The sequence below is a fragment of the Sturnus vulgaris genome, chromosome 20, assembly GCF_052056855.1.
Source record: "Sturnus vulgaris isolate bStuVul1 chromosome 20, bStuVul1.hap1, whole genome shotgun sequence".
Lineage (NCBI taxonomy): Eukaryota > Metazoa > Chordata > Aves > Passeriformes > Sturnidae > Sturnus > Sturnus vulgaris.
The window spans coordinates 6,153,668-6,168,014 of NC_142262.1; the positions used below are offsets into that span (position 1 = coordinate 6,153,668).

The 14,347-nt window shown below is 47.5% G+C and overlaps 3 protein-coding genes across 3 annotated transcripts; 2 read left to right on the top strand and 1 right to left on the bottom strand.

Moving 5' to 3' along the window:
- Positions 1–4,269, top strand: LRRC59 (leucine rich repeat containing 59). Its single transcript, XM_014878275.2, has 7 exons — positions 1–170; positions 562–621; positions 1,137–1,295; positions 1,600–1,704; positions 2,275–2,347; positions 2,775–2,948; positions 3,470–4,269. Exons 1-7 carry the CDS (start codon positions 66–68, stop codon positions 3,712–3,714), a joined length of 921 nt encoding a protein of 306 aa, XP_014733761.1. The 5' UTR covers positions 1–65; the 3' UTR covers positions 3,715–4,269.
- Positions 4,270–5,730: 1,461 nt separating this feature from the next.
- EME1 (essential meiotic structure-specific endonuclease 1) lies at positions 5,731–10,524 on the bottom strand. The gene is made up of 8 exons (XM_014878236.2): positions 9,751–10,524; positions 9,540–9,667; positions 9,270–9,362; positions 8,736–8,854; positions 8,409–8,541; positions 7,782–7,897; positions 6,584–6,773; positions 5,731–6,240 (listed from the first exon to the last, which is right to left on the bottom strand). The coding sequence occupies exons 1-8, from the start codon at positions 10,445–10,447 to the stop codon at positions 6,064–6,066; spliced, it is 1,653 nt and encodes a 550-aa protein (XP_014733722.2). The 5' UTR covers positions 10,448–10,524; the 3' UTR covers positions 5,731–6,063.
- Positions 10,525–10,587: 63 nt separating this feature from the next.
- MRPL27 (mitochondrial ribosomal protein L27) lies at positions 10,588–13,875 on the top strand. Its single transcript, XM_014878240.2, has 4 exons — positions 10,588–10,675; positions 12,112–12,234; positions 12,960–13,027; positions 13,452–13,875. The coding sequence occupies exons 1-4, from the start codon at positions 10,654–10,656 to the stop codon at positions 13,656–13,658; spliced, it is 420 nt and encodes a 139-aa protein (XP_014733726.1). The 5' UTR covers positions 10,588–10,653; the 3' UTR covers positions 13,659–13,875.
- The last annotated feature ends 472 nt before the right edge of the window (positions 13,876–14,347 follow it).

Here is a 14,347-nt window from a genome sequence, read left to right on the forward strand (position 1 = left end):
GCTGAGCCGTGCTGGGCCGCTCCGAACCGAGCCGCAACCCCCCGTAGGCAGCCGGCGGCGGAGCCATGTCGCGGGGCGGTGGGAAGGGGCTCAGCCTGAAGGACAAGCTGGACGGGAACGAGCTGGACCTGAGCCTGTGTGACCTGAACGAGGTGCCGGTGCGGGAGCTGGTGAGTGTCCGGCCGCACCCCGCCGGGGACGGGCACCGGCCCCCGGCAAGGGGCAGCAGGGGAGACAGTGTGCTGGGGGCTTGTGAGCTGGCTGCAGGTATTTAAAGCAGTAAGGTTCTGTGTGCTGGGGGCTTGTGAGCTGCCCTACAGGTATTTAAAGCAGTAAGGTTCTGTGTCCCGCGGGCCTGGCAGCCGCTAGTCACTGCTGTCCCGGAATAAGAACCTTGTTTTGGACCCAGAAATGGATCTGGAGATGACGTGACCTCAGAACAGCCGCGGGGGATGGACAGACTGACGCGGGGGAAACCGCAGAGGCCGAAGCAGAGCTAGCAGGTGTCAGAAGGGCTCGGGAGAACCTCCATGTTCATTCAGTGCCTTATTTGTCTTTCAGGCTGCTCTTCCGAAAGCTACTGTCTTGGATTTGTCCTGTAACAACCTCGTTTCCTTGCCGGTAAGGTGCTAGAGAGTCTCCGTGGGGATGAGTCTGATGGGAAATACTTGGAAAGATAGCTGGTGCTTCAGCAGGGGCTCAGCAGGCACTGTGGAACTGGCACTTCCCCTGCCCTGGGGTGGCTGAATGACTCCATTGTCAGTGACAGGTCAGTGCTGGCAGTGGATTTGGCTGAGGCAGGAGAGAGTACAGGGTTGAAATGTGTGAAGGTTGCAGTACATTCCTTCCAGAGCATCCCCAGGTGAATACAGAGGAGTTTCATCAGCAGTAGGGACTTGGGTTTGTTCCTGTCATATTGTCATCCATAACCTTCTCAGTCTGGCTTACTTGTCCCACTGTGTCTCACCTCCATCTTCCAAAGCAAAGGAAAGTGATTTTTCTCCATCACAGTCCTGTAGTAAGTCAAGGATTTGTACCTGATGTGAGGTGCAGGCTGTCTGTACATACTTCCCACTGAAGTTCTTCCATAAAGGTGCTGACCAGCTTTCTCTGGGTTTTCTTTGTTTCGGTTTTAGTCAGACTTCTGCAGTTTGATGCATCTGGTGAAACTGGATTTGAGTAAAAATCGTCTGCAACAGCTGCCCTTGGACTTTGGCCGCCTGGTCAATCTGCAGCATCTGGACCTTCTGAACAATCGCTTGGTCACTCTGCCAGTCAGCTTTGCACAGCTCAAGGTAAAACTGTTTGCTGGGCAGTTATGTAAAGCTTTGGGATGCAGCCCAGGGTCTTGTGATCCTGCTCAAGTTGATTTCTCTGGTAAAGCATCCGTCCTGCTGACTACCCATTCCAAAATTCAGCTGGCTCTGCACCGCAGCTCAGTGAAAATCCTCTCAATTTATTGAAAACATCTCTGCTCATCTTCTGTACTTGTTTTATCCGTGTAAAAACTAAGCAGTTCTTTGTTTCTGCTTTGGATCTCTTAAATAATTCCAAGACTGCTACGCTCTTACAGCCTCCCTTTGTTGTGCCTTTTTGCAGAACCTGAAGTGGCTGGATCTGAAGGACAATCCCCTGGATCCTGTCCTGGCTAAAGTGGCAGGAGACTGTCTGGATGAGAATCAGTGTAAGCAGGCTGCTGTCAAGGTAAGGAGTCTGCTTTTATTCTTTTTTTTTTTTTTTCTGGCTTTGCCAGTGATTCTTCCTCTGTTTGCTTAGCAAGCTGGGCAGCTGCTGCAGGGGCCTGAAATTTCTTCAGGGAGTAAAATGCAGGTCCACTGCACTGACTCCACTACTGCTGTGCCTGTGGAGAGCAAACACCTGGCTGAGAAGGATGCTTCTCCATTACTGGAGTTAAGAGAGAATTAAATGCTGGTTGCCCAGAAAGTGGAGGCATAATCAGGCACAATAATCCATGCCTGTGCTGAGTACAAAAACCTCTGGAGAAGTTCTGGAAAACATAAATAGAAATGTTCTGTGATCCTCTGTATCCCCGAGCACCAGTTTGCCATGATTGTTTTTAATGGGAAGATGTGTTTTTTAACAACAGAGACTCACATAAGTTGTGGGTTCTTTTCAGAGCCATAGTTGTAGGGGTAGGTGAGGGTTGGGAGTCAGCTCCAGCTGACCTCAGCCACCTTCTACCTGTGCTGTTCTGAACGGACTGTGCCACAAGGCTTCTGCACAGCCCTCAGGTTGTTTTCTTGGCCCTTTAAGGTACTGCAGCACATGAAAGCAATCCAGTCCGAGCAAGATCGACAACGGCAGCGGAAACTCCAGGCAGAGAGAGGTAAGCACCAAGAACCTCATGTGCTGTCTGCTGAGGACTGCTATTGGTCTCTCTAACATATCCAAACATCGTCATCATCTTCTAAAAAATTGCTATTTAACACATACTTGTAGCCACCCAAACCCAAAGTACTCAGGGAGTAGTAGGGTAAAAGGGTTGGAGGGAGAAAGAGATAGCAGGGGGTAAGTATGTGATTTCTTGGCCTGAGGAATAGCTACGTCTCTAAATGGAATGTGCTATAGGTTACCTATAAAAACATGAAAGAAATGCACAGCAAAATGCAAGGTATGTAATACTGAATAAAATTATAAAAAAAAAGGATAGTTGTTTAATTGGTTTCCTCACTCCAGTTGGATAACAAGGTTATAAGGAAAATGGCATTGACAACTCTTTATATAAAAGGGAAAAACTTGCTGTTAACCCCCAGAAATGGAGAAGAGGCGTGAAGCAGAACAGCGAGCAAAGGAGGCTCAGGAGAGAGAGCTGCGGAAGCGAGAGAAGGCAGAGGAAAAGGAGCGCAGGAGGCGGGAGTACGATGCTCAGAAAGCCGCAAAACAGGAGATGGAAAAGAAAACTAAAAAGGAAACGGTGCACACCCGGAGTAAGTAGTGTCCATTTTGGGTGGGATTGTGTCAGGTTTCATTGTCATCAGATTGTGATGCTGCCAGAATTGCTTTCATGCAGCCCAGGTACTGCGAGACAGTGGGAGAGGGTAGGGGGTAGCTTATAGAAGTTCTGATAAACTCTGCTGCTGTGCCCTTTTCCCCTTTGTTTGGGTTCCCATGAACTGTGAAGCTACAAGTCAGGAAGTTCTCCAGCTGTTCCAAATGAAAATTTCCCTCCACTCATTTTTTTCTTAAGTCTACTGAACTACATTTGCATAATCAGATCATGTGCAATACAAGGTGCTTTACGCAGTGAAATTAGATCTGAAACTTTTCATCCTAAGCAGTTAAATCCTGCAAATATACTTATTTTATCAGAACTAAGTGATGAAAACTCATAACAAAAGCCAACTGCAGCAGAGGATTAAGTATCTTACCTGAACAGTTTGTTTGTGAGCATAGCCTGTTGCAGTTGATTAATTGCTCACATTCTGTGCCGTTCATGTTCTCACTGCAGAGCCGGCCTCCAGCTCCCGTCCCCCTCAGCCCCCCCGGCACAAGCCCTCGTGGTCGCGGTCGGTGCTGAGAGTGCTGCTCTTTGTGCTCTTCTGCATCCTCTGTACTCTGGCTGCCTGCAAACTGACGGAGCTGCAGCACCAACCTCTGTGCGTCAGCGTGAACACCCTCTACGAGGACGTGGTGGCTGCTCTGCAAAACCACAAAACCCTGCAGAACATGCTACAGCACAACTCGCAGCAGTGATTGTCCTGGATGGGCACTTGCTTCGTCAGCGTCTCCTTCCACCATCTACGCAGCCAGAATTCCTATGGAATCGTGTTCTGATGAAACTGCTTTGAACCAGTCAGCGTTGGTTTGCTGCTCCACTCCACAGAGCAGAGCTATTGTTCAAACCATCTTTGTTGTGCATGTCTCTCGGTCGGCCTGTAACTCCCATTTGTGCACGTTAACCTAAACTTGTTACCACTCCTTGCTTCCAAGTGGTATCCACCAGGACTGTGAGGTACAGGAAGCTGACAGTCTGTAGGAATGGGAACAAGCAGCCCTCACATCACCTGGGGGAGACAGCTGTAGCTCTGACTTGGAGGTGGAAGGTTTTTAATACATATCCATTCCTTGCTCTCATTTCTGTTTGTGCTAAAATTGGTGGTATGGCTGTATGGGAATAATACACTCAGGCCCCACTCCAGGACCAATTACAGGCGTGTAGGATGGCTGTGCATCCCCGTGTTGGAACAAAGAGGCTGATGTGCTATTGAAAGGAGTTGATAATTTTCAATACAACAGTTTTCACAGCAATTTGTCTCAAGTGAATGTTTGTTATTAACATGGTTTTGATTTTAATGAGGCCTTTTAAGAACAGCCACAAATGATTTCCAAGTACATGGGAATAATCCCTGCCTGCTGCAGTTGCAGAAGCAGCACTGGGTGGCACTGTGGGAGCACTGCTGGCAGGAGAGGGGAAGCCTCAGGGTTGGGAAGTTTGGTGGTTTGCACCTCGAGAGGAAAACTCACCTCTGCAATGACCAGTGAATTATTTAGAACTTCCTTTAAAATTATTTGAAATAATTAATTTTAAAATTTCCTTTCAAAACCCCTATCAAGCAAGAGGTTTTCATATCTTTAAGGGTTTTGTGAGTACTTAAAATGAAGTGCAAGTTTCAGACTTATATATCTGTATCAGGTATACATCTGTCTACAGCTATCTATCTGTATATAGACTCCACTGAGACATCCTACACTGGTCTCCAGAATTATTCCCTCTTCTCATACCTGTGACTATTGCTGCCAGGAGCAGTGCTATGGGGAAACCATCACAGCAGTAAATCTTAATTTTTCTGTAACCCAGTGATAAGGTTGTGGTTCCCTGAATATCACACAGGAGAGAGCAGCAGCACAAGTATCAGGTCAAAGGAAGGAAGGGCTGCCTCTGCCTTAGGAGGGTGCATGTTTTCAAAGCTTCCTTCAAACATCTTTAAGCCTTGCTTTGGATGTTGAATCCCATTCTTTAAGACCCTTTGTATCCAGAAATGTTCAGGGAAATGACAAACAGCATCTAAAGCAATGTTCCTTCCATGCAGCCCTTCCTGCCAACATCCAGATGAGTGTTGCATAGGTTGGTGAGAACCAGGCTTATACAATTTATAGATTCAGGTCAGCAGCACTTCTGGCCAGGCCAGGGCTCCTGCTGGATGCCTGGAACAAGCAAGGCAGGTAGGGATTTTTCCACTGCAGGCAGCAGGGTTCCAAAGAGTTAACTTCCACACATGGAATGCAGTTTAATTCTCTGAGCACTCATCTCAACAATGCTGTTGCAAAAACCCTCAACTGTCCTTGTGTGCACACAAGTGCTGATGGCTGCATGGACAGGCCGTGGTCCCCAATCTAATTAAAAGGAAGCTTTTTCTGCCAACTGTTTAGACCTCATAATTCCAGCACATATAATCAGATTTCAAGACCCTCTGTAGATTAAGCTGTCTGGAGACTGACTCAGAGCACTCTAAAGTTATATCTGAAAATTAGTCTTTCTCATTGCCATCTGCTACAGTGGACTAATGAGAGGCTGTTTTGTGAGGTAAAGTTCTTTCACCTCACTAGAGCAGGTGCTGGGGGGAGAAGCACCATGTTGCTCTAGCATCAGGATTTGTCCCAAAAGAGGGAGAAGATAAGTCCTTACAGTTCAGGAGAGCAAGAGGAAGTATTCCTTTCAACAAAGGACATACCTGTCTATGTTCAAGACACCATGTTAAGAAGCAAAGGTTATTCTTAAAAATTTTTATTTTATAGAAAGACAAATAAAACACCAGTACTATAAGCTGTGTGCAACTCGTGTGCTAAGATGTTTCCCATCTTTATTGTGTAAACTCCTGCTATTCAGAAACTTGGTATCCAACTTTTTTCCTGCTACAGTAAGTCTAAATGTACTTCGAGTCTTTAAAGAAGGATCAATGAGTGTTATCTAAGCACTTCTTCACAGAAGAAAACTGAAACCTTGACCAGACAAATGGTAAAACCCTTATTCCCTGGAGCTACCCAGTGAAATCCAAAACTGAACGCTTAACCAGACAAACAGTAAAACCCTTCTTCCCTGTGCTAGCCAGTAGAATCCAGATAGAGGTCAGGATCGTGGGAAGTCATCTGCAGGTAGATGCGCCGGGACAGCTCGGGCCCAATGCGCCGGGAGGTGGCTGTCACCCCCTCCCCACGGTGCACAGAGATGTTGGACAGCATGTTCTCCCGCTCCTGCTCCGAGGAGCATCTCTCATAGGCCTAAAGCAACACAAAGGGAACAAAATGGCATCACCCACTTGCATCCATTGCTCAAAAAAAGCCAGTCAAAGCTATGCACCTGTACCTGCTCTGCCCTTCCACAGTGTCCACTCATTTTTCACTTGGTCTCTGTCCAAGTCCCATCTGTGAGCTTGGAGAGTGGGGCCAGTGCTGCTTCCTCAGTGGGGAGCCAGAACAGTGGATGCCAAGGAATCAGTTCCTCCACTAACTTACTGCTTATACAGAATCAATGTGTCTCATTTAATACTGACTCAATTTCTTCTGGCCCCTGCATGAGCTGGCTGCCTGCACACAGTGCTGGGTATCCCTGAGGCATCCTCACCTGGATCAGAAGCTGAGGAGAAGGGTAGGCAGACACGATAGCCTCAGCCATCTCAGAGCTGACACGGTTAAATTGCTGTATCTGCCTCTTCCAAACTTTCAAGAGACCCTTTCCAGAAGGATCCACCTTCACTCCTCCAGAACAGCTCTTCTCCAAGTAGAAAGAGAACCCTGTGTTGTCTCGCTCTCGCCTAGGGAGAACAAGGAATGAGGAAGCAAATGAGACAATGAGGCTGTGAAGAAAATCCTGTCCCTGCCATCTGTTGTCACAGAGCCAGAGCGCCATCCCTCACTTGAGCTGTCAGACACAACTGGCATCAAAGGAAACATGAACAATTTGACCCTGTTTTCTTTACATGCATTACCAATTTCTTTAAGATCCAGATTGGTACTGAAAAAGAAATAACCCTGTACTCAAGCAGCAATCCTGACACAATTCAACTTGCAGACAAAGTGGTAAACAAGAATTCACCTTCTGGCTGTCAACCATAATCAAACACTTTTAGATGTCATTTTTAATGACATCTTGTCATGGCTGACATGAAAATCCAACAGCTGCTGTGATAGGAATGCCAGGATTGCGTGAGACTGCCCTAGATGGCTTTCTTAGCTATCACTGCAACAAGCTGCTGTCTTCCCTTACCAGTGGAAAGAGCCAAGTGGTTCATTCTCTGGCATGTCTCTTGGTTACATACTGAAGAAGAAAAGCTGGCACTCTAAGAGCCAACCCTACTCACATTCCCTTCCCACTCCAAAAATCTGACTCACAACAAGAGCTCTACTTGATGTCAAGGCTCCAGTGTGAAACCTGAGGATGGTGAGGCACTGGAACAAACTGCCCAAAGAAGTTGTGGATATCCTATCCCTGGAAGTGTTCAGTGCCAGGTTGGATGGAACACTAAGCAACCTGGTCTAGTGGAAGGTGTCCCTGCCCATGGCAGGGGGTTGGATTAGACCATCTTTAAGGTCCCTTCCAACCTAAACCAGCCTGTGACTATGAAACCAGCGTCTGTCCTGACCCCTCTGTGGGTAGGACATCAATTTCAAGAATAAGTCCTGTGTTAAAGGAGCTGCAATAGCAGCTGCTCTGTCACCTGCACGTTTAAGAACCACTACACCCTGTGTTGTACCTGCTCTTACTTCCCAGTAGCTTGAAGTGCAGCCTCTCCAAAGGTAGGACCAAACCTCTGCTTACTCACTTGTACGGTGCCTCAGCCACAGCTTTTGTGAACATAGTGGCATATTCCCCAAGCTCTTCACTGCTCTCAAAAATGCTGATTTGGACTTGTGTGCTCAGCTGCAGATCCACCAGGGCCTGTATCACCATTGGGAACAACAAATGGGACAATCAGTTTTGTTGCATCAAATTCCATTTTTGTCTGAAGCACAAAAGGGTCACAAATGTCCTGCTGTAGGACAAGAACCATCACTCTCTCTTCATTTTGGGAACAGTTAACTTAAGACACTGAAGTATTCAGGGGCAGTCTGTCTCCTGACAGTTAATATCACCGTGGTGTCCTCTGAGCTGCCTGAGCTCCTCTGTGGCTCTTGTTACAAACAGGCCACCACCAGTGGGCTTTGCCAATGGGCCATGACGGGCAAGAGGTGCTGAGACTGCATGTGAATGAGACACATCAGTCTGTGCGGGAGCAGGTACATGACAGAACAGTGGGGAGCTGAACCCAAGAGCTCTGTCCACAGACTGATGGACTAATGAATAATGAAAGATCTGTATTCCCATCCACAAAATTGCGTGACTGGGTCAAATGTGCAAATACTGGGAGGCAACAGATGATGGCTGCATGTCTGTTTTTGAAAGTACTCACTTCTTTCACATCCATTCTGGATAAGTCCAGGCCAGAATCCTTAACCTCCTTTTTTCTCCTTTCTCCCCGTTTCTCTTGATTCCCACTTGCTGCTGTCTGTCGCAGCCTTTGTTTTGGCTGAACTTGGAGAGACCTAAAAAGAGTAAAGTAAGACAGGGGTGACAGTCTGGATGGACCTCTGCTTCTGTTTCTGTATAAAAAGTGGTGGAACAGTTCTGGGAATACCTCTCATACTCCAGTCTTTGCTAGAAGGAATTAACATAAAGACCTATGGCATTTTTCAAGGCCATAGAAAACACAGAAACATTTGGAGGGAAGAAGTCTGACCTGAAATAATTTTCTACTCCAAGTACTGCCAGCGCCAGAATTCTCCCAGGCATTTTCTCCATCACATGAGCTACATAGCTCTGCAGGGTCTCCTGCCTTTCTGCACAGCCGTCAGTATTCTACAAAGATGAATGGGGAAAAATAAGGAGTTAAACCATTTTGAGGTACACAGAGAAACACAGCAAATTATGGCCCTGGTTGTAGGTCTGCAGATGAGTCTGTTCACCCTTGCTCTTCAGGGCAAGCAGGCAATACTTGATCCCAAGCGAAGTTAGAGCAGAAAAAATAAAAATAAACCCACTTGATGCAACAGTGTAGCTCTTCAGGAATGTGTGAAGAATTTTAACTAGCGAAGAAAGCTTGCCAGAACTTAACATTATACAACCCGTTAATGGCTCCTAAACCCAGATTTCTGTTTTAGTGAAACCCTGCATTCCTCCCACACCAAAACCTTCCTGCCACTAAGAGAGATGACAAAACACTGGTTTTGCATCAAGGCATATTCAGGAGCACAAAAGTCATAAGCATTCTCACTTGCTTGTAGCTGCGAGCCATGGACAAAAACTCCTTCAAGCCAAGCAGAACAAGGATATTTGGTTCTTCTGTCCATTCATCTCCTCCTCCCATCTGTTCAGATATGAAAACAAACAGGCCACAGTCTATTTCGAATTCACTCAGACTCCCACTCAGAGCTCTGAGCAGGGAGATTAGAGGGTGTTTACTTGAGTTGCTAAATACAATTATTAACGACTGCAAATAACACATGAAGAAAAGGGCAAGATTATAAAAATTTTGCTCACATACCTGTGATGGCACTGTCTTTCTCCTCCAGGTGATGCTGCAAGGAACAGCTTGGTTCTCAAACACACAGGAATAATTGGCAGCCTGCAAAGCACTAAGGATCTGCTCTCCACCTTCTACCTGTAAGATGACTGAAATCGATGCACGGGTCAGGCCTCCAGAGAGAGGAGACAACAGTCAGTACAAGGCAGGTGCAGGCTGGGAGGACAACTACCTGGATCTAGCACCACTGTTATATATTTCTGGCACTCTCCTGGCCGCTGAGCTCTCAGCATCTTGGCAACGGCTCTCTTCCTCTCTTTCTCCTCCTCCTGCTCCCTCCTCTTTGCTTCTTGCTCCTTCCTTCTCTGCCCCGCATTCTGGCAGATTACCTTCCGTTCCTTCTGACTATATTGTCGCTTCTTGAGAGGGAGGGATGTTTCTGGCCTTTCTCTGCTTAGCGGGGGGCTACTAGGTATTGGTTCACTAGGCCTGTCGGAGTCGACTGGCGAGGAGCACAAGGAGGATCTTTCAGCACTGCGTGTACCATTCTCACGGTCGCGAGCCATTTCTCCAGACGGCGCCAGGTCTTCCTGTAGCCCTTCGCTCCCAGGAGCCATCAGGTCACCACTAGCACAAAGCCCAGATGCCTCTCCTGTATCGCCAGTGCCCAGGCTGAAAGGCTCAGGCTCCGCTCCCACCCTCATCTCGACCCTCTCATGCAAAGGCACGACGTCCATCTCCTCCTCATCATCATCCATCTCTTCGCTCCCGCTGCTCACCATCTTGACAACCTCTGCCGCTTTAGGATCAGGAGATGGCGGTCGCGGGCGGCCCGGCTCGTCGAGGCATGGGGACGGCTGCAGCAGGTAGGCGAAGGAGGGCAGGTTCTCCTCCTCGCTGCTCTCAGATCCCGACTCGCTCTCCGCCATCCCCACGGCTCCTCAGGGACACCCGCACCCGCGTCCGCCTGAGGGGAAAGCCCGCGCCGGCCGCTGGTTGGCCCGGAGCCGCGTGCAGTGGGCGGGGATTGGTCCGAACACTCGCGGGGGCCACGCTCGGACCAATCGCTGCCCAGCGCGCGCGCGTGCGCGTGGCCTTCCCAGCCGAAGGACGACGGGGAGGCGGTGTCGTCAAGATGGCGGCGCTGGGGCGGCAGTGTGAGTGAGGGCCTATGTCAGCTCATTACCCTCTGAGGGATAGGGAGCGGGGCTCTGGCCGTGGAGCGGGAGGGATGAGCTCGGGAGAAGGTGCCACACGGAGGTCACCCCGCGGTGGGACGTTCCCCGGTGGGACATCACAGCCGGTAGCGCGAGGCCGAGGCTTTCGCCTTTGCCTGGAGCTGAGGCGGAGCTGTGGTGATGTGGTTTACGTATGTGAAACTGTAACTGTAGTTCGTCTCTGTTTAATTTCCTGCAAATTGTCAAGTCTCGGAAGCTTTAATTTACTTAATGGGTCATCTCCTGAAATTAATGGGGTTTTGTATCCTTTCCTCAACAGAATTTCATAGAATTATGGACAGGTTTGGGTTGGAAGGAGTCTTAAAGATCATCTTGTTCCAATTCTCTGCCGTGGGCAGAGATGCCTTCCATTAGACCAGACTGCAGTAAGCCCCATCCAACCTGTGCTTGAACACTTCCAGTGATGGGACACATTTCCAGCTCACTGAGTATCCGTGATGATTTAATTAAATTAAACGAGTGGTTTTCCTCACGTTAAGGAAATAACCACTGTTCTGTACTAACCTGCTGCTTAACAGGCTAAATAGAGGGATTCAGAAAAATGAGGTTTGTCTCCTAACTGCATGAAAGGTGGTACTGCAGAGATTTTTAAGATAATGATGACTTGGGTTGGGAGGGAACTTAAAGATCACCTATGTCCTACCCTCTGCCATGGGCAGGGACACCTTTCACTACACCAGGTTGCTCCAAGCCCTGTTCAACCTATCCTTAATCACTTCACTTAAACTGGGAAGATTAATGAAAAAACTGTGCTCCAGACTCCCTTTTTTGCCACTCCCAGAGCTCTGTATTCCTTCTTCGAGCCTTTAATCATAGAATCACAGAATCATTAAGGTTGGAAAAGACCTCCAATACCAGCAACTCCAGCCTTTATGCTCCTTCTGGATACTCCTCAGACTATTTCTGGCTGATCATAGATGTTTATATATTTTCCGGAATTGGAGTGTGCTCATTTGTAAGATTTCAGGATGTAACTGTGTAAGTAAATGCCATTTGGTCAAAGGGGAAACTGAAACAAATCACAACCCATCTTTTCCTCAAACACTATAAGAGCAATGTGACATCTGTGCTGCATTTTACAAAAACGAAACAGGAATTTGTGGAGATCATTTAACATTGTTGCTGAGAGCTTTATTCTACCTGGGTAGCAGCAGCACTTGGAGACGTGGCCTTTTTTCAAGGAACTTAGGCCATTTTAGTCTAATTTATCTTGGAAGTTACTTTTTGTTTCTCCCAGGGCCTTCATTTGCCTTTAATTTTAAAGCCTATCTTAACTGATATCCTTTACATCTGAGAGAAAGAGTTATGTATGATAGTTTTTCCAGCTGATGATGTTGTTCTTTCTCCTAATCTAGTTTTAACCACTTGCCATACAAGCCTGGTTGCTGTCAGATGGGCTTCTAAGAAAAGTGGGGGCAGCTCGAAAAACCTCGGTGGCCGCAGCCCTGGGAAACGCCATGGGTTCAAAAAAGTCGAAGGTAGATCTGAGTATCTTATTTGCATTTCACTGGGTTCTTCACAGCTTCTCTCCCCTGATTTATGTCAGTCGAGTGTTTCAGGAGGAGGTGGGCAGGGCACTTTTCCAGGAGAAAGAGAAGGGGAGGATCAGTGAAGCCTCATGATCCAGGGTCGTTGGTGGGCGTGCAGGGTGAGTCAGCTCCCCCCACCACGAGCCTGCCAGCCACCAGCGAAAATTGCCTACAGAAATTGTACTTTGGTTCTAACTTTGCCTCTCCAGAGAGCCCGGGAGGCGAGAACACTGTGGGACACCTCATAACTGCACTGCACTTTCCCCCCATGCTGGGTGGAAAAACTGAGCATTTCCAGTGTTGACAAAGGAGAATTATGAGGCTTAGCAGAAGCCAAAGTGCAGATTCTTGCAGTTGAGTGCTTAATAATTATTAGCTTTGCTGATGGAAACATAGCAATGTAAATGTAATAAAACAAATGCCTTCAGCAGCCAGAAAATGCCTTGTACTCTAAAAGTCAAATCTCTGAAAAGATTGCTTCTTGACATGGTCTATTCATTGTCTTTTATTTCCTGCTAACAGCATTTTTGTTCAGATGCTTTTAGCATTTGAAGTAATTTTTCCTTAGAAAATGCCTACAGAAATATGAGATTTGTAAGTCCTGGAATGATTTGTGTTCTGCCAGGCTCTGGGGAGCTGTTTCTCTGCAGTCTGACTGTGTCACTTTGTTGCAGGTGCATTTGTCCACGCAGGAAACATTTTGGCTACGCAGCGATTGATCCGCTGGCATCCCGGCGCTCACGTAAGGCCTTTTCTCTCTCTTTGGTTCCCAGAGAACAGCAGTCTCTCCCAGAGACCCACACTCACTGCCTCCTCTCTTTGTCTCATTCTTAATGCTCATCCCTGTGTTCTGTGGTGTTAGTCACAGAGCCTGCTCAGAGCAGCACCTGTGTTCTTGGGGCTCAGGGAAGGCCTGCAAGTAATGCATATCCCAGAACACTTCTGTGACCCGACAGGGCACTTGTGCTTCAGGCTGGAATGGGTGTCTCAAACTGAGCACCATTGCAAACTGGTTGCTGGAAGCAAGTTGTGTGGCTTCATTTTAAAAAAATAAAGCAACAGATGCTGTTGAAGCCAGGATATCAAACAAGGCAGACCAAAGAGCAGATCTGCTTTAGTTGTGGATGTCCAGCCTCTCCTTTCTAATGCTCCTCATCCTCTGCCAGGTGGGGATGGGCCGTAACAAGACACTCTATGCCCTGGAGGATGGGATTGTGAGATACACCAAAGAGGTCTACGTGCCCCCACCCCGCAGCAGCGAGAGCAGGGATGTGATCTGCCAGCTGCCCAAAGGAGCAGTCCTTTATAAAACTTTTATCAGTGTCGTCCCTACCACAGAAGTAGGAAGCTTCAAACTCGTCACCATGCTGTGAACCTGCTGTGTCATGTGGGCACAGATGGAAAGGACAGACCACTACAGCTATACTGGCATCTGAGGACAAGAGTGGCTCTGAAGATACCATTTTAGGACTTGGTTTTGCTCCTGAAGCGCTTATGATCTGTGTTCAGAAACTGAGATGACCTGCTGGCATTTTAAAGAGTGTTTAATAAACGCTGTAGGGCAGCTGAGGGTCTTGGCTGCTCATGGAATGTGTTACCATGGTCATTTAGTATCTGGAGAGCCTGGTCTGTTGTGCCACTGGATTAATTCCCTCTACAATCACTCTTGTGATTGTACTTGTCCTGCTAATAATTCCTTCTATTTTTGCTCATTTTTAGTAATTACTGTTCTATTTATACCTTAATTAACAATACTCCAGAACAGATCCTTTTCCACATGCACCTAATGCTGTGTACCCGGAAGCTGGATTTTTCCCTCTGCCTTACCTCAATGATTAACATAAATATCTGAGTGTTCCATTCAGTGGCCAAGTGAGGCAAGTTCACAGGCCTAACTCTAGCTCATTAAGTTCAGGGGGCCTGGCGAGATGCCCAAATCTGGGCTGGTATTTGAAGCTCAACAGCTGGAGGTGTATGATAAAGAATTATCCAGGATACTCATCCTTTATCTTTGAGTCATTACATGACATTTTTGAGCTTGTATTGCTCAAAATAAAGGAGC

What these genes read in the sequence shown, in the direction of transcription:
- LRRC59 (XM_014878275.2), top strand. Translation starts at nt 66, where the DNA reads ATGTCGCGGGGCGGTGGGAAGGGGCTCAGCCTGAAGGACAAGCTGGAC. An exon ending in ACAACCTCGTTTCCTTGCCG is followed by an intron (nt 622 to 1,136) that starts GTAAGGTGCTAG and finishes TTTCGGTTTTAG; the next exon opens with TCAGACTTCTGCAGTTTGAT. An exon ending in TCAGCTTTGCACAGCTCAAG is followed by an intron (nt 1,296 to 1,599) that starts GTAAAACTGTTT and finishes GCCTTTTTGCAG; the next exon opens with AACCTGAAGTGGCTGGATCT.
- EME1 (XM_014878236.2), bottom strand. Translation starts at nt 10,447, where the DNA reads ATGGCGGAGAGCGAGTCGGGATCTGAGAGCAGCGAGGAGGAGAACCTG. An exon ending in AACAGTGGTGCTAGATCCAG is followed by an intron (nt 9,668 to 9,750) that starts GTAGTTGTCCTC and finishes CATCGATTTCAG; the next exon opens with TCATCTTACAGGTAGAAGGT. An exon ending in GTGGCTGAGGCACCGTACAA is followed by an intron (nt 6,774 to 7,781) that starts GTGAGTAAGCAG and finishes TGTTCTCCCTAG; the next exon opens with GCGAGAGCGAGACAACACAG.
- MRPL27 (XM_014878240.2), top strand. Translation starts at nt 10,654, where the DNA reads ATGGCGGCGCTGGGGCGGCAGT. An exon ending in TGGGTTCAAAAAAGTCGAAG is followed by an intron (nt 12,235 to 12,959) that starts GTAGATCTGAGT and finishes ACTTTGTTGCAG; the next exon opens with GTGCATTTGTCCACGCAGGA. An exon ending in GCTGGCATCCCGGCGCTCAC is followed by an intron (nt 13,028 to 13,451) that starts GTAAGGCCTTTT and finishes ATCCTCTGCCAG; the next exon opens with GTGGGGATGGGCCGTAACAA.